Source organism: Grampus griseus (assembly GCF_964374135.1).
Source record: "Grampus griseus genome assembly, chromosome: 3".
Lineage (NCBI taxonomy): Eukaryota > Metazoa > Chordata > Mammalia > Artiodactyla > Delphinidae > Grampus > Grampus griseus.
In genome coordinates this window covers 101,406,235-101,432,526 of record NC_139019.1, presented here as the reverse complement: position 1 = coordinate 101,432,526, position 26,292 = coordinate 101,406,235, and the positions used below count along the sequence as shown (strand labels likewise).

At 34.7% G+C, this 26,292-nt stretch overlaps 1 protein-coding gene across 4 annotated transcripts in view; it reads right to left on the bottom strand.

The window, feature by feature from the left end:
- Positions 1–26,292, bottom strand: part of CSNK1G3 (casein kinase 1 gamma 3) — a 129,114-nt gene that overhangs the window by 9,544 nt on the left and 93,278 nt on the right. The window contains exons 7-13 of one of the 4 annotated variants that reach the window (XM_082652114.1): positions 23,978–24,063; positions 23,776–23,860; positions 21,405–21,553; positions 18,174–18,269; positions 14,406–14,501; positions 4,118–4,224; positions 3,573–3,596 (exon numbers count right to left, since the gene is read on the bottom strand). In XM_082652114.1, the coding sequence (XP_082508240.1) occupies positions 3,573–3,596; positions 4,118–4,224; positions 14,406–14,501; positions 18,174–18,269; positions 21,405–21,553; positions 23,776–23,860; positions 23,978–24,063 (643 nt within the window). The remainder of the gene's footprint in view (positions 1–3,572; positions 3,597–4,117; positions 4,225–14,405; positions 14,502–18,173; positions 18,270–21,404; positions 21,554–23,775; positions 23,861–23,977; positions 24,064–26,292) is intronic. The other 3 variants (XM_082652115.1, XM_082652116.1, XM_082652117.1) reach the window with 3 other exon arrangements.

Below are 26,292 nucleotides of genomic sequence, written 5' to 3'. Positions count from 1 at the left end.
ATTCTCAATCCTGGTTGCTCCTTAGAATTGGCTTAAAGGCATTTTAAAAATACTGGTGGGCTTCCCTGGTGGCGCAAGTGGTTGAGAGTCCGCCTGCCGATGCAGGGGACAAGGGTTCGTGCCCCGGTCCGGGAAGATCCCATGTGCCGCAGAGCAGCTGGGCCCGTGAGCCATGGCCGCTGAGCCTGCACGGAGCCTGTGCTCCGTAACGCGAGAGGCCACAACAGTGAGAGGCCCGCGTACCGCAAAAAAAAAAAAAAAAAAAAAAAAAAAAAAAAAATACTGGTAACCAGACCCTACCACTCAGAAAGTACAACTTAAGTATTGGCATATTTTTAAAACTCCCCAGATGATTGTGGTATGAAGCCAGGGTGAGAACCACTATGTAAAAGTCACCGGTGTACTTACTATCTTCTCTAATGGAACGAAAGGGCCTTGACTTATCTTCATAATCATCATATTACCAAACACACAATAACTGTTCAGGAAATGATGGAAAGGGGGAATAAAAGAGAAACAGAGAAACAAAGGAAAAAAGGTGACTTCACAATACTTAAAAACTCAATAACTAAACTTAAAGGAAGCCTTGTTCTCCTAAATTCCTGGAAGAAATGATGAGGGTGCTATCATTTGTATCACCTGCCTTAAAAAAAAATTCTCCACTATAGTAAAAAAAGGTAAGGCAAAATCTCATTACTAATGAAGGAGCCACTTTATCTTGGGGGAAGAGACTATTTTCCATCACTTGGAAATCATACATTTACCCCATGAGGTACTATTCTAGGAAACATGAGACTCTAAAATATCTGTTGTAGAATACATTCTAGTAATGAGATGGGGTGAGAGGGCTCTCTGCCAATCAGAGGCAAGAAGAAAAGAAGGAAGTAGGAAACAAATTCTGAAAAAGAATTCTAAGCAGGTCTCTAGCTACCCACAAAATGGTGGAAGAGAGAAGAGAAGCATTAGATGCAATTTAGAAAAAGAAATCATGCTCACGTTTCTTAATCACAGACTAAGAGGATATAAGGAATGCAATAATAAGCCTGTAGGAACGTCAGAATAACCCTGATTAGAGACAAGACAAAATGTTGTGTGTTTTAAAAGAGTTTTTAACTAGTGAAGAGTTAGGGAAGTTCTGAGGATGTCTGTAACCCATCTGGAATAAAGCTTCACTGAAATCATGGATTGCTATCCATTTTTCTAAATAACTGCTTTATTCAGATATAATTCACACATCATTAAATTCACCTTTTTAAAGTGTACAATTCAGTGGTTTTTAATATTTTCAAAGAGTTTTGCAGCCCTCACCGCTACTTAACTTCAAAACATTTTCTTCACTCCATAAAGAAACTATATAACCTATCAGTAGTCACTCCCATCTTCCTCAAAGCTGCTGGAGGCAATCACTGTTTATTTTCTGTCTCTATATATTTGCTTATTCTGGATATTTCATGTAAATGGATCATATAATACGTGGTCTTTTATGTCTGGCTTGTGTCACTTAGCATCATGTTTTCAATTTCATTTTTTATATTGTTAACTGATAGTCCATTGTATGGATACACTACATTATGTAGTCAATTATTTAGTAATAATTTGTTGAGGTCTTGGGGATCTTAAGATAAAAAAGACCTTGTTTTTAAGAAATCCAAGAAGTTTCAAGAAGTGAGAGATAGATAAAGAGAATAACATATCAGTGGCCAACTTAAGGAACTGACGGAACACAGACTTCAGAATGGAAAATGAGGCTGGGAAAGACAGGCAGGAGCCAGACCAGGAAAGGCATGAAGGGCCTGGTGCCTTGCCAAGTGATCTAGATTTGACGCTCTATGCAAAAGAGAACCTCAACTTCAGGAAGAGCCTTCCCACCATTTTCCTTTTTCTCATTTTCCAACACCTACAGATAAAAACCCAAACCATAAATACACACACTCACGCCCATCTCAGCTAAATAACTTACTACGCATTCTTCAAAGCCCCCTCCAAAAGGCATTCTCTGATCATCCTGTCAGTAAACACTCATTTTCTTTACAAGCTCTAACGGATTTTTCATACCTTTTTCATAGTATTTATCATACATTGATAAATGCTAAAACAACTGCAATTACCCCCACTGGAGTATGATCTACTTAAGGGCAAGGACAGCATCAGATATTTGTGAAATCCAAGCAGTGTAACTGTTGAATGAATACATGGAAAAATGTAATAGATTTGGTGGAAAGCAGGTCTCTCGGAGGATGCGGACACAGAAGGGTCAGTTTCAGTGAAGAGTGGTGTGAAGGTAAAAATACAGAACACTGACGGAAGAGGCACAAGCCTGGGAAGAGCACAGATGAGAGGTCACTGGCAGCCGGAAGGGGAGAAACAGATAGGGGTGATAATGGCAACTGAGCACTTGCCATGTGCCAGACAAAATAACTGTGCTTTATCACATTTAATTTTCTCAACAACCTATGAGGCAGCTATTATTAGCCTCATTTTACAGGAAAAGAAACAAGCTTGAAGAAGGAAACGAACAGTGGCAGAAGTAGGATTCTACAACCTAAGTTTAATTGCAAAGGCCATGTGCATTCTCATCTGCCACATGCCACCCACCTTTATAACTGTGCTTAGGATTGCACAAGCACATATATACTGTTGCTTTTATTTCTGACATAAAAATACACAAGTACGTAGCTGACTAATTATATCCTGAAATCCACCAAACTAAGTCATACTGACCATGAATAAATTCCACAGTCAAACTGGTTAAAATGGACATTTGATCATTACTCTTTAAAAAGAAATATCCACAAAAGTTTCCTCATCTTGCAGCCAGCAAATGAGCACTTATGTAAGGTTCCCTTTGGATAATGAGTAGATGAGTAAATGTTCCAAAATTTACTAATTTAAACAACTGTCTTTATTCACTCCAAGGCTGACTCAAAATTTGTCCTGAAATTGAGCGAAGCATTTTAAACACAGCGTTATAACTAAAGGCAAGGGCAAGAAAATAGTTTAAATTCAACATTATTGCAACAGATAAGAATATTATTTTTCATAATATCTGTAATTAGCAGGAACTATTTAGATGAGGATTTTTCATAATACTCTCTCACTATAGTTAATCATGAAATTTGTCAATGTATACCATGTGTATTCAATGGCAATATAATTAGTAAGTGAAATAGTGGTTTAGTGATACTATTGCTATGGGTATTTAACAATTACTAACAATAAAAAAAGAAAGCTTAACTCAAAAACTTGCCTTTCTATTTAAAATAGCAAATAAAGCCTTGTGTTACAAAACAAATACATAAGCGCAAGCAAGGTTGGTGTATCATCTACTCAATAAAAAAGTGCCCCCAAATCTATGTCACTTGAAGCAAAAAAGTTGCAGCAGGCAAAAGAGCTCCTCAATTATTTCTTGCTTTTCAGAGCTAATGTAAATGACATCAAATACTTTTGGACAACTTTTACCAATTATAATTTCTATGTTGAAAAGTTTGTTTTTAAAAAACACAAAATGGTGCTAAATCTTTGAAATTACAGTCAACGGAGCTATTTCTGCCTGCCTACACTTGAGAACTCACCACATGTTCAACACTTTCTGGCAGCTAAACACAAAAAAAAATACAAGGAAAGAGAGAGAGAGAGAAAGAGAGATCATCAGAAACTGCCCACATTGAAATTATCACATTGTTTTTCAAGCTTAATTTTTTTCCAAGCAGAATTATTATAATTTACTTTAACCAAAAAAAGTAACTTAAAACTAATATTAATACATGCAGCATACTACAAAATTAATAGTTATTTATTCTTATGTTTACAGAAAAAATGAGCATCTATAGTATAGCAATAACTTTCATGCATCAACATTCCTAAAAATAAAAATATGCTGTTAACTCTAAATAAGAATTTGAGCATAGTTCTTAAATAACTATTTTTGTATTATTAAAACATCTACTGAAATAGCTCTATTTTAAACTTAGTGATTAAAAAAATTAAATATACCACTTGTTTTGCATGCATCTATTCCTTGAAAAAAATTTCCTTAAATAACTGTAATGACTATAAATCTCAAACATGCACAGTTTAAGAAAGAAAAGTTACTAAATCAGGAAAAACCAATACATACTTGGTTTCATCCATCACTTCTACTTCCGTAGGGGCTGTGATAGGTGCATTTGAACGTCCTGCAGTAGGATCATCTGTGTTTAATTCTCCATTTGTAGAACTTACAACCTGCAAAAAAGAAAAAATACACACACACACACACACACACACACACAAAGTAATAGGTTATACAATGATAAACAAAGTATTTAAATTAGAAAGTTAATATGAGGAACACAAAACAATTAGTATGCAGTTGTTCATAACTGAATATACTAATAGGTCTACATTTTATTAAAGATAAGGTCATTCATTATTTGCTTTGCAACTTACTTCCTTTTCATCTTGAAATCTGTCCTCTGGTTTTTAAGGCTAACGTAATCAGTTCCCTCTTGTGTGCCAGTATCTTTTGGTACCTTGCTACATCATGAATTACTTCCTTTGGAAACTTCAATATTGTTCCTTCCAATGGATCCTTCATTTCAATCTGTAATCATGCTCAGGTCTCACTCTCATGTTGCCCATTCATTCACCCAGTTGTTCAAGCTCCAAAACCAGAAGTTACTGTGATTCCACTCTTTGACTTAAACCATCAGCAGATCCTGTTAAATCCTCCCCTGACACACACCCCAAACCTAATCGGTCCTCCCCACTCTATGACTACCAGATCTGCAGTCCAGACCACCATTATCTCTTGAGTGAAGAAGAGCAAAAACCTATTAACTGGTCTGCTTTTACCCGTGTCCACCTCCCGTTAATGGATTGTCTACACAACAACCAAGGTGCTCCTTTTAAGATGTAAATTAGATAACACATAATTCTCTGCTTAAAGCTCTTCTAATGTCAACTTCCTGATTTCATTTAAAATAAACAACCATACTCTTTACTCCAATTTACAAAGCCCCACAAGATCTGAATCCTGCCTACCTCTCTGATCTCATAGCTTTCCCTTTGCTCACTAGCCTCCAACCAATGTCAAGGTTATTTCTACTTTCCCTTTGCTCACTAGCCTCCAACCAATGTCAAGGTTATTTCTACCTTAAGGCCTTGGAACTATCTATTCTCACTCCCTGGAATTCTCTTCTTGCTTATTGTCTGTCTTTTTACCTTTCAGATTCTCAGAGAACATCTCTAAAACAGGACTTTTCCAACATACAATCTAGAACTTCCATGCAGGCACACTCTTACATGTTATACTTCACTTTTAATTCTTTGTATAGCATTTATCCATGTTGATGTTTTTCTGATTGACTGATTGATGTGTTTCTTGATACCCACCCCCATCTCCATTAAAATTAAGCTCCGGGCTTCCCTGGTGGCGCAGTGGTTGAGAATCTGCCTGCTGGTGCAGGGGACACGGGTTCGAGCCCTGGTCTGGGAGGATCCCACATGCCGCGGAGCAACTAGGCCCGTGAGCCACAACTGCTGAGCCTGCGAGTCTGGAGCCTCTGCTCCGCAACAAGAGAGGCCGCCATAGTGAGAGGCCCGCACACCGCGATGAGGAGTGGCCCCCGCTTGCCACAACTAGAGAAAGCCCTCGCACAGAAACGAAGACCCAACACAGCCAAAAATAAATTAATAAACTCCTACCCCCAACACCTTCTTTAAAAACAAACAAAAAAAAATTAAGCTCCATAACAGCAAAAGCCTTGTGTTGTTCCCCAAGAGATCTCCCCACTCTATCTGGCACAGAATAGGCACTCAATAAATATTTGTTGAAATAAATGAATACATGCATGCATGTATGAAATCTTAAAGCAAGATAAAAACCATAACAAAACTCCCAAATTCTCTTGGTCCTACAAAGTGACCTTACTGTCTTATCTCTTGTTTTCCTCCAAACTTCTTGAAAACTATTGTCTTAACTTACCACTTCCATTTTTATAAAATTCTCCATTTATTCCTTAACTCCTCCCAATCTACACTCTGTCCCCACATCAGAACTCAACTAAGAGTTTATTTGAAGGTTGCCAATGATTCCTAGAAAATATGTTAATAGTCTTTGTTCAGTCTTCATTTGCCTGTACATCTCCCTATGACTTGGCACCAGCTAATAACTTAGGAGTAAGACGAATCTAGATTCAAAACCTAGTTCTACCACTTACCAGCTATGTGACCCTGGAAAGACATCTTACATTGCTAAACCTCAGTGTTCTCAACTATGAAATTGGAAACAGAAGTATCCATTTAATAAGGTTGATATCAGGATGAAATGAAATTAATATATAAAGCGCAGTGACTGGCATATAGTAAGAGTTCAACAAATGGTGGCCATCATTATTACTGTCAGTCTGACCTAAAGTGTGGCTTCAACTGTCATCTCTATGTAAAGGATTCCCTGAGCCTCACCACTCACCCACATGGCCAGTTGGCTAGACCAAGTTTGGCACCTCACTCAGTATTTCTAAAACCTAATTTATCATACTCCCTTTTAAATCTGTTACTTTCCCTATAGTTCCTATTTCTGTTAAAGCCCTAGCCTCTTCCCAGACCTCCAGGCTCAAAATCTAAGAATCATTTTTAATGTTTTCTCTACCTGATCTCTTTATAATGTACCAAGGGCCTAAGCATCAGAGTTGACAGGTGACTACTAGACTTAAGACTTCCATTTACGGAAGCCCACATATTTCTAAAACTTAAGTTCAAAGAGGCTACAACACGTCAGGCACTGCTCTAGGAACTTGGAATACCATAGTAAACAAGAGAGACAAACATCCCTGCCCTTGTGGACTTAATAGTCTAGTTTGGAGAAATATGCTCTCTCCCCACCAACTCAAGAAGAATAACCAGAAATCAATCAATGTATCTAGATTAAGTCATGATTTATATACATCCTATATGGAACAAGTACTTAGAAATGCATTTGTGCCTACAGCTGAAAATGTAAAACTGCCTTCATCATCTTTAGAGGCAATCCAATGGGAGGAATACTCCTATGTCTAAGTCGCCCTCTCTGCTTCTGTGGCACCTGCTTCCTCCTTTCTGTCATTCTACTGATCTCTGTGGCTCTGTGTCAATTTTTTCTCTTAAAATTCTCCCTCTTTCTGAACACATTAAAAAATACTTATTTGTTGTAATTACTAAATATAATTGGGTTCTTTATTCTTAATTTTTAAAATGTCAGAGCCTCTGCAATGAACTGGAAAGGAATTAGCAGAATTCTTATCCTATACTTTTGTATTCTCCACCACCTTTAACTAGCAGAGTGCCTTGCATGTAGTGGATAATCGAAACAGTTCACTGAACAATTTCCATTGTTCTTTCCTTAACAATAATTATTCAATGGGTTTCTTTTCCCACTTTTGTTCAATGGCCCTAAATAGGTGGAGGGAGGCCCCCTCAACTTATAGGCAGCTCCCCAAAAGTATCTTCCCCTACTTAAGCAGCACAAATGAAAATTTGAAACTCAAGTACTCTAAATTTCCAGCAACAGTAACTATATATGCATTATAATTATAAAATCTGATTTATGTCACTTCACACACAGTCATAAGTGACTTTAACAGTCTTTATTTTAGTGAAATGTTTCAAGCTTCATTCTTCGCTGATCAGAACCAGATCAAAAGGAAGTAACATCTGACTTTATGAATTTTTTTAATGTAATTTTCCCTGGGCTTCCCAGATTCCCTAACCCTCTGAGTAAAGGCCAATATCCCAGGGTCAGAAGAGAATCAATGTGGTGACAGAGTTCTGTGAAGCTGACCCACTTAAAAGTAGTGATGTGAGAATGTATCACAGCATTAAAATTGTTTCCACTTAAGAAAATTAGTGGTCTTTTTGCAAACAGATTTTAGAGGAAGAACCAAAGACATAATATTATAAATAATATGTCAATATCTTCCTGGAAACCAAAATTTGGCTTATTTTTGTAAGCCAAATTTTGAAGAATGATTCTATTTAGGTGACATTTCTAGAATTATAACTCACACTAGAATATAAGAATCTCTGAAATATTAGTGTTTATCAGGCTCCTTAACAAAAGTATATCTAAAAATCACAGATGCCTTGAGGTTTGACATTTCAAAAGAAAATTCAGGGTTTTTGTTGCTGCTGTTCTTGTTCTTAAAGAAAATTTCTGTTATTCCCACTTGATAAGAAACGGTGCAATTCTCGTTTTAAGAGGTTTATAATAAAAGGCAACTAGGCCAAGTTTTACTATCACTGTATCAGAATTGAAGGGGAGGCGGTGGGGAAACAGCGTGCAGCTAAGCGTGGGAGAAAAACAATGGTCCATTTAATGGCTGCCTGCCCAATCTAATTCCAAAAGAAGTCATTCTCACGGACTTGAGTACAAAGATAACACATGGTATCTTTGTGATCAACCATGTCAAAAGGCCAATTAATACAGTTTCCAAATATAATTAATTCAAATTAGTTACACTACTATCTTCCTAATTTGGAGTCTTGAAGAGTGTTACCAAGCGCTCAGTAGAGGCACAATATATTAATTAACCAGATCTTCATCTATCCAATAAATATATTAGAAATATTAAAAGATTACCTATTTTACTTACCCACTCAGCTTTTTCTAAAAGTCATCTATAAGAAAGCACACTAGTAAATAAGATATAGTTAAAAGAGTAACTTCCAAAGAGTTTACTGGACCTGTGCTAGGGTTCACATAACTATATGAAACCAACTTTCTAACATATTCTAAAAGCTATAGAGTTACAATTAATATTCTTGATATTCCAACTGATAATCCAAAGGCCCAGTGACATTCTCAGTGACTTTCAACAAAAGAGAAACCAAAACGGATTCTCAATCTAATGCTCACTTACAGAAGTATTAAGCAGAGCACTCTATTTGAGTATTTCAGTCTTTCGAGATGTTACTGGCAAAGTGCTAAATTCCTTAACTTGAGATATCTGGTTTTCTTTAATTAACAATAATCTTTTGATGTTCACACTACCTGTCCTTTGCTGCAAAACTCCTATTTATCCTAGCTCCCCCCATCACCTCCTTGGAGCAGTTCTCTAAGGGTTACTTGACATGCTGCCTTCTGGGCTTGACATCCTAAAACCTCCTGCCGAATTAAACATAACTCTAAACTTCTGGGTTGTGAATATATATTTTTAGTCGAGAAAACCACAGCACTTAAAAAGTCTCCTGCCTTTTGTTTTGGGAAAAGCGAGCTCAGTTTACACTATATTCTCTTCCCTACTACAGTAGTTATTAAAATCTTTCTTTACTGCCAGGAAAAAAAAAAAAAAGAATATCGAAACAAATGCGTAATGCTGATTTACCCCAATTATAACTAAACAAGGAATTCCCTAAACTAAATAAAAAAGATGAACTGGAAATTATTTATGTAATAAAGGCAGCAACTACTCCCCTTCCACAACTGCCTCTCTTATTCAGACTTCAGTACCCCAGAAAACAATGAATAGAAAGATATGACTGTTCTAGTTACTCAATTCTTTTCCTTGTTAGTACCTCAGTGTTTTCAAAGACTTGATAAAGAAAACTGAAACTGGTTATCTGAAACATTTTAGAAAGTCTGCATTAACAATTAGCATGATGGAGAACTGACTCAGATATGACATCTATTACTCCTCTGACTTTTAATCACATATGTTTCCTTACCGTTTCAGGATACATGTGTCTAATTCTTTTTCTGTTATCATCACCTGTATCTGTATTTCTGAAGTGACACCGACTAAAACATCAGACTGCTTATTACAACAATTAATGTTATTCTTACATTTCATAATGTTATTCTGGCTGCATACCACATCTGCACCACTTGTGATTCTGTCCTTTTTTCCCCAGTGTCACATTGTTCCTTAAATGCAAAGCAGAGGAGCTTTCCAAACAATCAGAAGGTATCCCATACCATGTAAAATAGTAGTGCCCTTAACAGCTGTCTTCCTCCCTCTGCTTGCCATGCCCTCTCAGCCTTTTTTGGATCAGATTTTTAGTCAGCATCGAGCTCCATGGACTGTGTTACAGTGAAAGGCTCAACACAGTGGAATTAGAGACTAGTATTATCTGCTGCGAGCGGTACATTTTAAAACCTAATTTTGGAAATCCTGATTTGCCAGGTAGAAAATATCAGAGAGGGATAACTGACCCATCCCTTTCCCTCAACCCCCATACCCAACTAAATTGTATCTTCTAATTATCTTTCAAGTCCTTTTATTTCTCTTCATCTCCACTACACATCATCTCTCCTCAGCTGTGGACTTTTGAGAGTTGTGTCCTTGCCTTAGACTTGTCTCCCTTCAATCTAGTCTCCAGCAAAAGTAAGCTTTGTAAATACTAACCTAATCAAATTAGTTCTCTATCTAATTCTCTTTATGGCTACCCAATACCCTCAGACCAAAGTCCAAATTTAATAACAAGACCTTTTAGGTCCTTCACGACTTGCCTCCTGCCTACCTGTCAGTCTCATTTCTCAATACGTACCAGCTTGACCAAACTGCATTTAATTCCTCAATCTGTCAATCTCTCCTCCACAGTCTTAGGTATGTTGTTTTCTCTGCCTGGTACACTCCCTTTCTTAACCCCTTCTACCTTCTTCGACTGCTAAGCCCTACTGATTCTTCACTGAAAGTGTGTAAAAAAATAGAATATAAGTAATACCATTTTTTTCCAGGAAAGCTTAACCCGCTAAACCCAAGTTAGGTGCTTCTACTATATATTCTCATAGCACCTTGTATTTTCTCCACTTATCACACTGCCTGTTTATTAGCCTTTCCCATTAACTGAAAGCTCCACGGGGACAGGCACCATATTTGTTATTCTCCCTTTTATTCAAAGAACCTAGCACAGTGCCGAGCACCCAGTAGACATTTATATATATTTGCTGAATAATGAATAGCCAAGAAACTGAAAGTGGTAGGTCTAGGCTTCTCAGCCATATTTATTACCAGTGATTCTAAGGGGAGCAGGAGGGGGCATACTTGTTCCCCTAAGAGCTTTTCCAAAACATATAAAAGCCAAGAACAGATTCAAAATAAACTCTTTAAGGTATTTGAATATTATTCGTAGTCTCTTAAGTGGGAAAAGTTTATCAAATGTATAGCATTATCCTTCTGGTTAGTAAATTAACATGATTTCACTAAAGAGAAAGAATAAAATTAGATAAATCCCATTTCACAATGCATTCGTTTGGCTGTATCTCTATACTTCACTTCTCAGAGATGGATAAAAATACTAGTCAAGGGCTTCCCTGGTGGCGCAGTGGTGGAGAGTCCGCCTGCCGATGCAGGGGACACGGGTTCGTGCCCCGGTCCAGGAAGATCCCACATACCGCGGAGCGGCTGGGCCCGTGAGCCATGGCCGCTGAGCCTGCGCGTCCGGAGCCTGTGCTCCGCAACGGGAGAAGCCACAATGGTGAGAGGCCCGCGTACCGCAAAAAAAAAAAATACTAGTCAAGTTTCCTAATTTGCAAAAGCAATAGATTATTCTACTATTTAGTACTTCCTAAGCCCCAGCCTCTGTGCTAAATACTTTTTAAAAAAATTCTCACAACAAAACCATAAGGTAGAGCTATTATTATCTCCATGTCACTGATGAATAATCTAAGGTACAGAATTTGAACTTATGCTTATGCTGCTCACCACAATTAAATCAACTTGGTAACCTATATGTCTGATCTGCAATAATATACATAATAATTGTGAAAAGATAAGGAGTTCAAATGTAGACTCCAACGTGCAGTTCCTATTAAAAGAACATGTGAAATAATGAGTATCTGAGGATTTTTCTGTAGGTCCAGTCAAAAAGGCAAGAGGTGCTGGCATACATTTTATTAACAGATACCAACCTACTTATTTTGGAAATGTCTTTCCTGAGAAACTATTTGATGATATGGCCTTAGTATTTGTTGAGGATAATTTTTTCAATTGCCATTTAAAGTCTTTATATTTCTTGCAAAGCCAATACTTGAACATTGTCCAACAGGTGGTTTAAGAACCATAGAACAAAGAACCTCAAGGCAAATTCTACTCATACTTTTGTATTAGTAAAAAGATTTTTCTCTTTATCAGATAATGAGAATGAAAGAACACATTGTTTTCCTTTCTTCCTTCATTCAAAGTCAAATATAGTATTTAATTATTGTAATAATCATATAAGCTCAGATTTAAGGTATTTTTATTTCCTCTATTATTAATTTTTAAATTACAATTTCATTAGATTTTCATTACAATTTCCAATTATACCAGTGTCATATTATAACTTTTCAAATTTTGAAAGTGGGTAGGATAAAAATTATAAATAAATTCAACATTTTGGAGTGGGGCAAGATTCAGGCATGATCTTACCTAGGCTGCTAGGAAATTCTTCATGACAGTAAAACTACCTTAATGTTCATCACATCAAGTTAGTTAATTCAGGAAGTAAATGAAAAATAGTGTAAAATTTTTTGTCTTACTTATGTATTACCAGAATTCTAGTAAGTAAACTGATCACTTACGGAATATTAGAATGAAGCCAGATGTAATCTCTACAAGGCAGTAAAGTTTTAAAGAGATGATGAGACATGAGCAGAGTTGAAATATATCTTTGAGAACATGTGAAAAAATAGAACAAAGTTTTTGAGTGATGAGCCAATAATCAAACTCATTCACCCTTTGACAGTCCAAAGAGATCCCATGAGCCATCTCTGGGAATTCCACGAAGTAAGAAAAAACTAAAGATAAATTTGTGGTAATGGTACAGAAGTGGTAGGAAAGCTTTCTAATAGTGTCTTAATTGTTACAGAATTCCCTGAACACTGAGCAAGACACCTGCTATAAAAACATACAACACTTAGAAACACATAAACGTACACAGATACATACACAATCCAGTTTGTGTTTATGGGAATTAAACATAATTTTCTCAATTAACTTTCCAGTGATATGAATTTGGGTCACAAAAAACTTTACAATTCAGGCACCCTTGCCTCTGAATTCCTCACTCTAGACTTTGACAGCGCTATTCAAATACTTGTGTTACACACATGACTGAAAGTTCCATAGACTACGAAGTTCTTTAAAAAATACTTGGTTTCACAATTTAAATTACCTCTAAAAGTTAAAGATGGGAAAAACAGGATAACTAGTAAGAACTGATCTTTTAGAATTCAAATCAATAAAGAATAAAACCCAAGCATAGATTCAGATTACATATGTGTGTGTGTGTGTATATATATATATGTATGTATATGTATATATACATACTAAGAAAAATGCAAATTTGGTAAAACATAATAGAAAATTGTTCAAGTGGAAATATGTGGAGAAAAAAAATCAAATCTAGGTTCTAGATTGAAATGGATTAAGATAACATTTATCATCTCAATTTCTTTAAACCAGCATTCAGAGTACCTTAAACTGACATTTTTAAAAGAAATAAGAGACTCAGTAATCTTTTTCTATTTTTATAATACATACAAAAGGTTAAAATTTAGGGGGGCATGTGAGGGCAGAATATAGTATCTATCTCTAAATATATAGAAAACGGGGGAAAAAGGAACACATCAAAAAGAATAAGGGACAGCTTTAAATTTTTGTAAATATCCAGAAAGTTGAGGGAAATATTTAATAAATACTTGTCCTTGAAATTATTTTCTCCATGTGCTATTTTCTCCAAGTACAAACAAAATATGTAATGATAAAATTAGGGTCACGGGGCTTCCCTGGTGGTGCAGTGGTTGAGAGTCCGCCTGCTGATGCAGGGGACACGGGTTCGTGCCCCAGTCCGGGAGGATCCCACATGCCGTGGAGCGGCTGGGCCCGTGAGCCATGGCCGCTGAGCCTGCGCGTCTGGAGCCTGTGCTCCGCAATAGGAGAGGCCACAACAGTGAGAGGCCCGTATAACGCAAAAAAAAAAAAAAAAAAAAAAAAAATTAGGGTCATGTTTATTTGACCAATTAATCAGAAAGTACATTCTAAGGACTGAGGATGAAAAAGTTAGATATCTACTTAACTAAGTTTGAAGGAGGCAAAATCAATGAAAGGGAAAAGATATAAAAAATGTTCTATTACTTAAAGCATGAAAAAAGACTGAGCTTATTATTGGAAAATCAAGTTTAACACATATTTCAAGTAATACATTTTGTTTTTCTAACCTATTGTGAGTACAACTTACTTAAATACTGTTGCATATGCTTGCAAAAATGAACAAAGGCAAAATCTTAGTATCCCTGGTGGTCTTGCTAGACCATGTTAATTCTGCTTTTTGGTTAAATACAAAGGAATAGAATTATGGAGGTTCAGCAACAAGATTTTCATTAGGATATGAAATCATGCCATGAGTTCCAAAAAGGGTTAGTTGTATAGATTTGGGAAATAATCACTCATGCAAAAATCAGAAAATACCTGTACCGAGCCACCATGTCTGTCTGCTGCAAGGTGAGCTCTCAAATGATGGGGATTTGCCTGCTGGGAGTCCCAAGCTGCCCTGTGGTCTGCCGACTGCCATTTATTTAATGCATGTGGCATGCATGGAAGAAGAGAAACCCAAAATGTTAAACATCTCATCCTTATAATATAGAAAACAATCGTATAAAAGGAAATTTAAAATACCCTTACTATTCTGAGTCACAGATGCAGTTATCTTTGCATATTGAACATGGAGAGATTTCAGTTAAAATGCTACAATAATGTAATGATCAACCACAAAAATAAAATAGAATCACAGAATTTTAGAAGTGAAAGGACTTTAGATATCATAGACTCCACTCGTTAACTTTATAAAGTTAACAAAAACTAGAGAGGTAAAAATGACGTGGTCAAGAAAGTACTCCAAATAAACCATGAAATGTTTTAAAAAGCCATCCACTATATTTTCTTACAGTAGACGTCCCCATTAGTTTTCTGATGAGGAACTACTTCTAGCAAGGTGAATAAAAAGATAGTACTCAAACAGCCATACTTAAGGTCCCAGAAAACTTTTCTCTTCTTGCTTAGTACCCTGTTTCTGATTATGAGGATAATACAAGAAAACAGAAAAATTCTTTGAAAAGCGAGAAGTGCTATATAGAATACCAAGAGGATATGGTAAATAATTTTTTTAAGTGACAATCTTACATATATGAATCTCTTTGCCTCCTTGATCTTTTTATCTGGTTCAAATTAAGAAACCCATTTCCATGAAATAGGCTGATAATTCTTGAAGCTTTTAGATGATCTGGCAAACTTGTATGGCAATAACCACAAACTAATAATAATCTAGTAACAGAATTAGGAGTAACTGCTTAATAGGGGTCAATTTCTATGTTTCAGGAAAATGTGGACAGCACTAATAAGAAGAGGGGGAAGGTACACAATATTTAAGTTTCTATTACATGTTTGGTTTTGCATTAGCTGCTTTATATGTGTTATCTCATTTTTGAGATAGACAGTATCACCCTCATTTTACTGATGAAGACACTGAAACAGTAAATACTTCTCTAAGGTCATAGAGGTAGCAAAGAGTACACAAAGGATTTAAACTGAGAGCCTACTGCTCTTCCAATATTACTACCTAGCTCCTTATCACAATTACATTATGTTCTAAAGACTTCAGGGCTCTTTTCTTTCTTTTTCAACCAAAGTAAGGAAAATCTTGCCGCAAAGTGCCAAGTACACTGGGCTATACGGAGCCTAAGCATATCAGAAACCAGAGTAACCCTTTAGGGGAAGAGATGTTGAAATCAAGTGGACACAAAGAATATATGTTCTGGCACTAAACTTCCTAAATTAAACTGTACAACGAAAAACTGCATTCTTTGGCATGAAATATGTCATCAAAGCAATTATGACAGTTCTATAATATCTTTTCATTAAATCCTCCAAATTTATCACCAGAATTTAGCATATTTGTAGGGTTAAAGTGAAATAAATTAGACAAGACCAAATCTTAACAAGATGAAAGAATGAAAATCATACTAAAAGAGAGACAAAGATCTAAATGTTGCGTAGGACAGCAGGCAACATTTGGGAACCATGGACCTTTTAAGAAGACAGTAAGAGCTATGCAACCTCGCCTCAGGATAAACATTTGCATGCACCCAACATTTTCTGTAAAATTTCCAGATTCCCTGAACTTCAACCATTGACTCTAAGTTACAACTGTTTATCTGGGGACATTACAAAGGTTTCAGACATTTAAAGAATTAATCTTTCTTCTTTTGGGATTCTGAACTATGGGTTTATCACACAACTTAAGCTGTTTACTGCATCACAGATAGTTAAGAAATTTTTTCTAGATATACAATGTTTCTATCATGGTAAGAATCTGCATGTCCTGGTTTCAAATTCAATATGTAAGCTATCCTAAAGGATTTCCTGAGAAAAAAACTGACTCCTTACATTTAGTGCAACAAGTACTACATCAACAAAATATGGTTCCCACCCTCAGTGAGCTGGCAATCGAGCTAGCAAGATATATATGAAACATGTAGAAAGTTAACCTTTAAAACATTTAAATTTATTTCAACAAAAATTTAACTCAACAATAAAAGAAGAGTTTCACTTATTACAATACCTAACAGCTCAAGTGGAGATCTTCACAGAACATGAATTACTGATCTTCTTCCACGTACATTTGAGAAATTAACTGATTTATAAAACACAAACTCCAAGTTTTGATTTCTCCCATTTCTTTCTATATACAGCATCTTATCAGAGTACTCAAGCTATCAACAAGTTGTAATTTATATTGGAAGTAATTTATATATAATACCCTTTACTGTCCCAATTTTTCTAAGGTGAATTATAAAACTAATCTTTTTAAATTCTCTATACTTTAAAGCATAATGTTGTTAAATATTTCTTAAATGCAGCATTTTATTTGGCTATTATTTTTAATAAGTTGTGTTTTTTCTTTGATTTCATTTCTTATTTAACCTTCACCTGAACCCTGATGGGATACAAAAAGGATAACACACTATCCTCCTCCAAAAAGGGTTATAACCCAAAATTCTAAAGGCCTGTTTAACTCAGGGTGACAGCAAAAATTTTTACGTCAAAAGGATTCAATAAAGCTTCCTTATACAAAAATAAGAAGAGTGAAAACGTTGTTCAAAAATTTCAACAGCTTCCAATATACCTTACCCAGGAAATACAAACTCTTCAATGAATCTTCTATGCCTTGTCTTGAGCCTACTCTCTGCTCCAAGCCAACTGCTTATTTCTCCTCAAACATATTCTACATTTATAAACTTCTGCTTTATATTTTTTACTGTTCACTCTCCCCAAAATGCTCTTATTCCTTCACCTGCCTTTAAAAATTCCATTCATTCTTCAGGCTCATCTCAAAAGCTATCTTTGCCATAAAATCTTTATAGATCCTACCTATTCCAATGATCCTCCTTGGCACTTTATTAATGTATTTCCTATGGTAGAGTTTATTCTGCATTGTAATGTAGTTATTTGTGAATTTATTGTAATAATGATAACAGTAATACCAGCCACGAGAGTTGAGACTTAATGAAAGCTTACTATATGCTAGGAATTAAATGAATTATTTTTATTTTATAGATGAGAACTGAGGCTTTGAGTGAATAAGTAATCTGCCCAGGGTCGAGCCATATCCAGGTATGACTGATTCCAGAGGCTGAGAGAGGTCTTAGCCACTGATTACAAAATCATTTCTTACAGGTTATATGTTTTCCTTACTTCTGAATTTCTGCATTGTGGAGAATAGTAGTTTTCAAATAACAGGAACCCAGTAGATAATTTAGTTCACTAAACTAGACTATAGTTAGAAAGACCAACTGCTATTACAATTCATTCCAACAGGGTATCCAGATACTTCCATTCTAACAGAATATCAAACATTGCTCAAAGTTTATTATACTAACTTATACCACTAATTAGGATTTATGATTAAACATTTTTAATGTGAACATTAGGGCAAAGAGTCTAGCTATTGAAAATATATGCATTTTCTATCCTTAATATGTGTGTATATAGTCTGCTTTATAAAAGAAAAAAACATGTATTTCAATCCTTCAATACGTATATACAAGTATGTATACACGCAAATGCATACACATATAAAGCTGTCATCTGCACATGATAAAACACCAAATATATTTATAAACTGTGAGAAGGTAATACAGAAGCAAATTAAGACATTTCATATCTAAAAGGGCAGCAAACCTGATTTTTGGATTGTTGTATCTTATCTCTGTGTTGATGTGCTTCTCTGTTTGATGACAGAGCAGGATCTTGCTGAACTGCACCCACTGGAGTAGGCTACAATACAATAACAATTAGAATCAATGCATTCAATTTCAGAACTCTTATTTAAAATTATTTAGCTACTTAACATAATCAGGGGAAAAAAAAGACACTGTTAAATAAAGTAAGGCCTTAAGAAAAGATATCTTTCCTAAAATATGTTGTTAAATACAACAAAGAGATTATAGCTACTTTTTAAAGTATTTTCAAAATATTTAAATACTTTATCAACTATTTATTTTTATATCAACAAAAGACCTTCTAATACTGTCATTACTTTTAGGTTACTTTTTCATATCAAAAAATGAAAGTGTATTTGTTTATGTTTCTCATTTCCAAAGCCAATATATAAACGGAAAAAATTATTTTAAGAAAATTAAGGGAATAATTTTTTAAATAAGCTAATAAAATTGCTTACTGTCAATATTTTAGCTCAGAAGAGGCTTATATAAAATTTAAATTTTCAAATATAATTCAAAACTTCATATAAATACTTTAATCAAAGTATATTCAGATTTGCATTTTAGATACCATATATATTCAAATCACTTTGGAGTTAAGAAAAATACAGATTAAACGCTTAAGTAAGTCAGTTGTTCAAAAATACTTGAATCTGAGAGTTCAGCAGTGCCAAATCTGGAAAAAAATTTGCTAACAGTGAGCCATAATTATAGAAAATTTTGTAAGGCATTCTTACTTATTTAAAAATAAAAGACTAGTGAGAATACATATTTGATTTTCTGGAAGTCACCACTTCAAAGAAAGAATTTAATGATAACTTCATTTAAGTAATGACACCCATCCCACAGTTATGATCAAGACAATTTTTTTTTTAATTATGAAAACTTGGTACGGTTTTAAAAACCTAAACATGCTCCAATATATAAGTATCAGTCTATTCCAAGATAACCTAAAACTGCTAGAATAATTAACACATATTTTAAAATTACAAATGCTTTGAAAGATGACTAAAGGAAAAAAACTAGCTGATCTTTTAAAAGTTATCACTAGAATATTATATTTTTAAAAAGTATATTTGACATTAAGAACTAAATCAGAAGTAAAACATTCAAAATAACTCATCACTCTAAAAAGTGACTCCAAATGTAAGGTTTTTACAAAATTCAAAGAATAATTTTTATATTATGCTACCTGAAACATCCATAAAAAAGAAATAAAATGAACCCTTTAAAAAACTATTTATTCTCAATCCTAAAATGTATATGGGAACCACAAAAGACCCTGAAATGCCAAGGCAATCTTGAGAAAAAAAGAACAAAGCTGGAAGTATCACACTCCCTGATTTCAGACTATACTACAAAGCTACAGTAATCAAATCAGCATGGTACTGGCACAACAACAGACACATACGTCAATGGAGTAGAACAGACAGCCCAGAAATAAACCCACACACTTGTAGTCAATTAATCTATGAAAGAGGAGGCAAGAATATACAATGAAGAAAAGACAGTCTCTTTATAAGTGGTGATGGGAAAACTGGACAGCTACATGTAAATGAATGAGATTAGAACATTTCCCAACACCATATACAAAAATAAACTCAAAATGGATTAAAGACCTTTATCTATGAAACCATAAAACTCCTAGAAGAGAACATAAGCAGAACACTCTTTGTCATAAATTGTAGCAATATTTTTTAGATCTGTCTCTTAAGGCAGAGAAACAAAAGCAAAAATAAACAAATGGGACCTAATTAAACTTAAAAGCTTTTGCACAGCAAAGAAAACCATCAACAAAATGAAAAGACAACCTACTGAATGGGAAAAAATATTTGCAAATGATATAACCTACAAGAGGTTAATACCCAAAATTTATAAACAGCTCATACAATACCAAAAAAAACAAAGGACCCTTTAAAAAATGGGCAGACAACCTGGATAAATATTTTTCCAAAGAAAACATACAGATGGCTAACATGTACATTAAAAAATGCTCAACACTGCGAATCATCAGAGAAATGCAAATCAAAACCATAATGAGATATCACCTCACACTTGCCAGAATGGCCATTATAAAAAAGACAAGACATAGTAAGTGTTGGTGAGGATATGGAAAAAATGGAACCCTTGTGCATTACTGGTGGGAATTTAAATTGGTGCAGCCACTATGGTAAACAGTATGGAGATTCCTCAGAAAACTAAAAGCAGAACTACCATATGATCCAGCAATTCCACTGCTGGGTATATATCCAAAGAAAACGAAAACACTAATGCACCCCAATGTTCATAACCATTATTCACAATAGCCAAAATATTGAAGATATGGAAGCAAACTAAGTGCCCAACGGACAAATGGATAAAGAAGAGATGGAGATGATACACATATAGATATGGATACACACACACACACACACACACACATATATATATGAATATTACTCAGCCATAAAAAAAAAAGAATGAAATTCTGCTATCTGCAACAATGTGGATGGACCTAGAGTACTATGCTTAGTGAAATAACTCAGACAGAGAAAGACAAATACTCTGTTATCACTGATATGTAGAATCTAAAAAATAAAACAACCAAATGTATATAACAAAATAGGAACAGACTTACACATATGGAGAACAAACTAGTGGTTACCGGTGAGGACAAAGAAGGGGGGAGGAGCAAAACAGGAGTATGGGATTAAGAGACAAACTACTATGTATGAAATAAATCAACAATAAGGATATACTGTACAGTGCAGAAAAATATAGCTATTATTTTGTAATAACTTTATTTTTTATTTTTTATTTTTTTTGCTGTTCACGGGCCTCTCACTGTTGTGGCCTCTCCTGTTGCGGAGCGCAGGCTCAGTGGCCGTGGCTCACGGGCCCAGCCGCTCCGCGGCATGTGGGATCTTCCCAGACCAGGGCACGAACCCGTGTCCCCTGCATTAGCAGGCGGACTCTCAACCACTGTGCCACCAGGGAAGCCCTGTAATAACTTTAAATGGAGTATAATCTATAAAAATATTGAATCACTGTTGTACACCTAAAACTAATATAATATTGTAAATCAATTACACTTCAAAATAAAAAATTATTTGTTCTCAACTCTTTTTAAATAAAGGATCTGTACTATGAAAAAGAAGGTTAAGTACTACAAATAATCTTTTATTTTTATTATATAGCCTAGAATACTCACCAACTGCTTACCAATCCAGTCATATTCATAATCAAACATATACCCTTTTCGATCAAACAAGTCAGTAAAAAGTTTTCTTAGGTAGTCATAGTCTGGTTTTTCAAAAAAATCTAGCCTTCTTACATAACGAAGATATGTTGCCATTTCTTCTAGAACGGAAATAAAAATTGTCTCTCATTAAACTTTTCTAATACTCATTAATAATAAAATTATAAATATCTAAAAGCACAGGGTATTATAAAAACATAAAAAAGTAACAAAATTCTACTAAAATTTAAAATATTATGAACTTAATAACAATGAAATTAAAAGGGGGAAAGAAGGTAAGAAAGGAAATAGGGACAAAAGATAAATCAGAGATTTAACAAACATTATTTTTGTTTCAATTCATTAGGAAAGGCTAAAATTTTTATTTTACATTATTTTTAATAGAAACCTTGGACAGTATCCAAGGTTGAAATAGAAACTTAATAATGCATAATTATTTAATCACAAAACACCATACTAAGCTCATATTTTTATAAATTATTTTAAATACTGATAGGAATTGATTTATACATGAAAGCATTTGCTACCTTGCTGGATTTCCTTTAGAATCAGTGACGCTAAATGACCAATAGAAGATTCAAATTCTTAACCTTGGTTAAATGGTATTCTAATCAACTGACCTAGCAACATAAAGCTAAAACAGTTTAATTCTTCTCTTAATTTCTGGTCATAAATGTAATAATTATTTCATAATACATAAACCTTTGCATGCTATTATAATTCCCAAATATATTAGAGATATGTATTTTTTTAAAGGTTGTATTTTCCAGAAGTAAAAGAAAGAAAAAGCCATAAAAATCAATAAGCAAAATGGTCAGCAATTAGTAGAACAGTGTTTAACCATCAGAGCACATAAAAGCACTATTATAAGAGATGGTAGGTTACACCTAGCTGCTTTTTTGATCCAATTTGTTCATGGCAGCTGATAAGAAAAGGATCACCCATAGCCTAACAGGCATGAAAGTAGCATCCAGTGACCCAGTCACATGGTGACTCTCCCACTATTCCACTTTCTAGCTAATCACCTGGCTAATTTACTTTGACACCCCCATTTTTCCTGCAGAAATTTGTATAAGCTTCTTAATAAGGTATAGCCAATCTGCCTACACCTAAACTGTTAGTACTATCAATCTATTTTTTCTTTTAATCTTCCAGTTCTATATGTTATAGCAAGAAAGCAAAATACACAATTAAAGTTTACTGTCAATGAATAATAAAAGCAAACGTGGAAAAGGGCTACCTGAGATTATGCTGCTGATACTATTACAATAATAATGCCAGCACTGTACAGGAGAACCTGTAAATACTGAAGTGAGATATAAGTTCCATCTTCTATCTTCAAGTTTGGTTCTCATTTAATGTTATTGCATAAATCACAACAGGTATTTTAACACATTAGGAACACATTATTCTTATCCCTTAATTGATTTAGGAATCTTAAGTAAATTTTTGTTGATTTCACGTGAGTTGCCAAAAATCTACATGAGAGCAAATCTATCTTCATAAAGCTCTCCAATACAAAATTAGCCTAAAAGTAGTAATAAGGTTAGTAAGATTTTACTGTACTTGGAAAACTAGACTAAATCATACATCACATACCTCCTTTGAGCTTGACATTGAGACTCAAATGACTAATATTGGATACCAAAACTTTAGTTAGTATTTCTAAGCAAATATTTCAACTTATTAAAAGTATGCTACTGAAGAGAAGAAAATATTACTTTAGCTGGTACTGGTCAACAGTATTAAAAGATGAATTTTCTTCCATTAATACTGTTTTACAAAAGTGAATATACACATTGCCCTGTGGTCTGTGTATCAAATGCTGACATCTTCTTTTATCCTTTTTTTAATTAATTAATTTATTTATTTATTTTTGGCTGCGTTGGGTCTTTGTTGCTTCACGCAGGCCCTCTCTAGCTGTGGCGAGCAGCGGCCACTCGTTGTGGTGCACGGGCTTCTCATTGCAGCGGCCTCTCTCGCTGTGAAGCATGGGCTCTAGGCGCATGGGCTTCAGCAGTTGTGGCACATAGGCTCAGGAGTTGTGGCTCACAGGCTCCAGAGCTCAGGCTCAGTAGTTGTGGTGCATGGGCCTAGCTGCTCCACGGCATGTGGGATCTTCCTGGACCAGGGATCAAACCCATGTCCCCTGCATTGGCAGGCGGACTCCCAACCACTGTGCCACCAGGGAAGTCCTGCTGACATCTTTTGAATCATATTTTTTAAGCATGAAAAAAGTACTTATCAACTTAAGCAATGAAAATGAACAGTTCTAGTTTTCTGTGTATAATAAGCACATGTATCAAGCAGCATTATTCATTACCTGGAAAATTTTCACATAACACTTCTATTGGTGTGGCTCGTTTTGTATCTCCAATTTTCTGATACCTCTCTTTTAATGTGTCCGCCTAAAACAGAAAGAAAAAGAATCTTGAGATATAATTTTAAAATTAAATACGTGGAAGACAGTATCTTAATATATTAACAATTTATGAAATTCAATAAGGAAACACAAAAACAATTACCTTTAAACCTTGCCAAGGAAGACTGCCTCTCAGAAAATACATGAACATATGACCTAAAGCTTCTAAGTCATCTCTTCTACTTTGTTCTGAAATATCAGAGAAACATAAATTTCATTTTCCTTTCCCAGTTTAGGATGCAAGAATGGAGAAATGATTCTTTCCTTATATGTAAATTAATTCCCCAAAGCTCAGCATATAAATATAAAATACAGATCTGGTGCTTACGAGAGAGAAAAATCATGTTTAAACAATAAAGTTTTACATTAAAATTATCATGCATCTTTAAAACATGCCACTATGATTTTTTTAGATATTACTGGAGATTTATTTCTTTCCTTAAATATCTATTCATAGAACTATAAGGCAAGGAGGAAAGGGTTCCATGATCAGAAAGAGAGTCACTGTGTACTACAGCTCCATCTTAAAAGATTCAGAATGTAACATATTAAAAGTTTTGAAAATACCTAGAGCTAAAAATGTTTAACTTTAGCTCTCCATTTCCTAAACTTGTATGAGCACAAAAATTCCACCCCACATACTCTCTATTAATATTAAATACAATTAGTATATTGTGTAACATATTTTTAAAAGCACTGTGTTTGACACACTCCAACAGTAATAACTCCTCTGACAGCACCAAAAATATGCTGCCAGAACAAATTGCCACTTTCAAGTTGCTACTGTTGTTCTAGTAACAGAATGTTGTATAGCATATAACTGAATGATAATCACAGACCAAGACTCAGGGAGGTACTTACAAATATTTGCTGAGTGAATCTTTTTTCAATTTTTTGTCACTTAAGTTAAATATTTAAGTCTTCTTTGTATTTTAAAATAATACAAGAATGCTGACTAACACTGAGAGGAGAAAATAATACTTTAATATGGGGATGTTCATGTGCAAGTTGTTTCATGCAAATGAATACTCATACTACCCAAGCAGTACTAAATACTTTAGAAAAAGCACACTTTTCAAAGGGTGGAACCAAACTAGGGTAAAAGGGTCAAAAAAGGTTTTAATTTTTACTATGTAATCTTACAATATTCTATAATTGTCTTCTGTAACACCTGCTACAGTTTTAATATATATGTTTGTGTTTTTATTTAATCAACATCTATCCTCCCATCTGACAACATCACAGGAGAGCTTTGGCTCAACAGCCTCAGGGCCTAGTGTAACGGCTGCCACAGAGCAGGCACTCAACGCATACTACTTAAATATATAAATGACTACTTAAAAACATATAAAACTAGATTAGAATATATCTTTTTTCTATAAGCATAGGGAAATATCTAGAAAATATGCATCAAATCATTAGTAATTAGGGGTATGAGACTGGAGGACTAAACAGGACATTTCAATAGCTCATTTCATATACTCAAAAATGTGATATAATGGGAATTTTTCTTATTTTTCATATTTTAACAATGTAAGCATATGCTATTAAAAATAGCAAACTTCCAAAATAAGTAATATAAAGTTCTTCTAAAAGCCATTAATGAAAGCAGGATGTGAATTCATGAAAAAAATCAGTAATGCCTTTTATAGCTAAAATTTTACTTTACTAGATCCTAGGAGTCTTAAGAATGAAAAGTCATGGAAAAAAAAAAAATATTTTTGAAGTCCCACTGAGAATCAGAATCACCTCTGAAACTCTTAAGAACCTCAAATGAGCAGGCCTAATGCTGAACATTGATTCTTTGGGTATGACATAGGGTAGAAGAATGTACACTTTAAAAAGCTTAGCAGATGATTCTGAAGTACAACCAGATTTGATAATCACTAAACAAGAAACTTCTTTTACTTTAGTATAATTTTACATATAATAAAATACACTTATTAAAGGGTACAGTTTGATAAATTTTGACAATACACAGAACTAAGTACTGCCACAATCAAGAATTATTTCCAACACTCCAAAAGATTCCCTTTTACCCCTTGCCTGTTATTCTCCCCCTCCCCTGGTCTCAACCACTCACCTGTCTTCTGTCACTCTATAGTAAATTTGATTTTTTACAGAGTTTCACATGAATAGGATCATACAGTACGGACCCTAGTGTCTGGATTCTTTTGCTTCATTCCTGTTGTTGTATGCATTAGTACCTCATTACTTTTAACTGCCACAATTATTTATCCGTTCGCTTATTGATGGACCTTTGAGTAACTTCCAGTTTTGAGTTAATGTGAATAAGGCTGTCAGGAACTTCTTGTACAAGTCTTTGTGTGGACATATGTTTTCATTTCTCTGGGTAAATATCCAGGTGTGGGATTACTGCGTCATATGGAAAGTGTAGGTTTAACTTTATAAGAAACT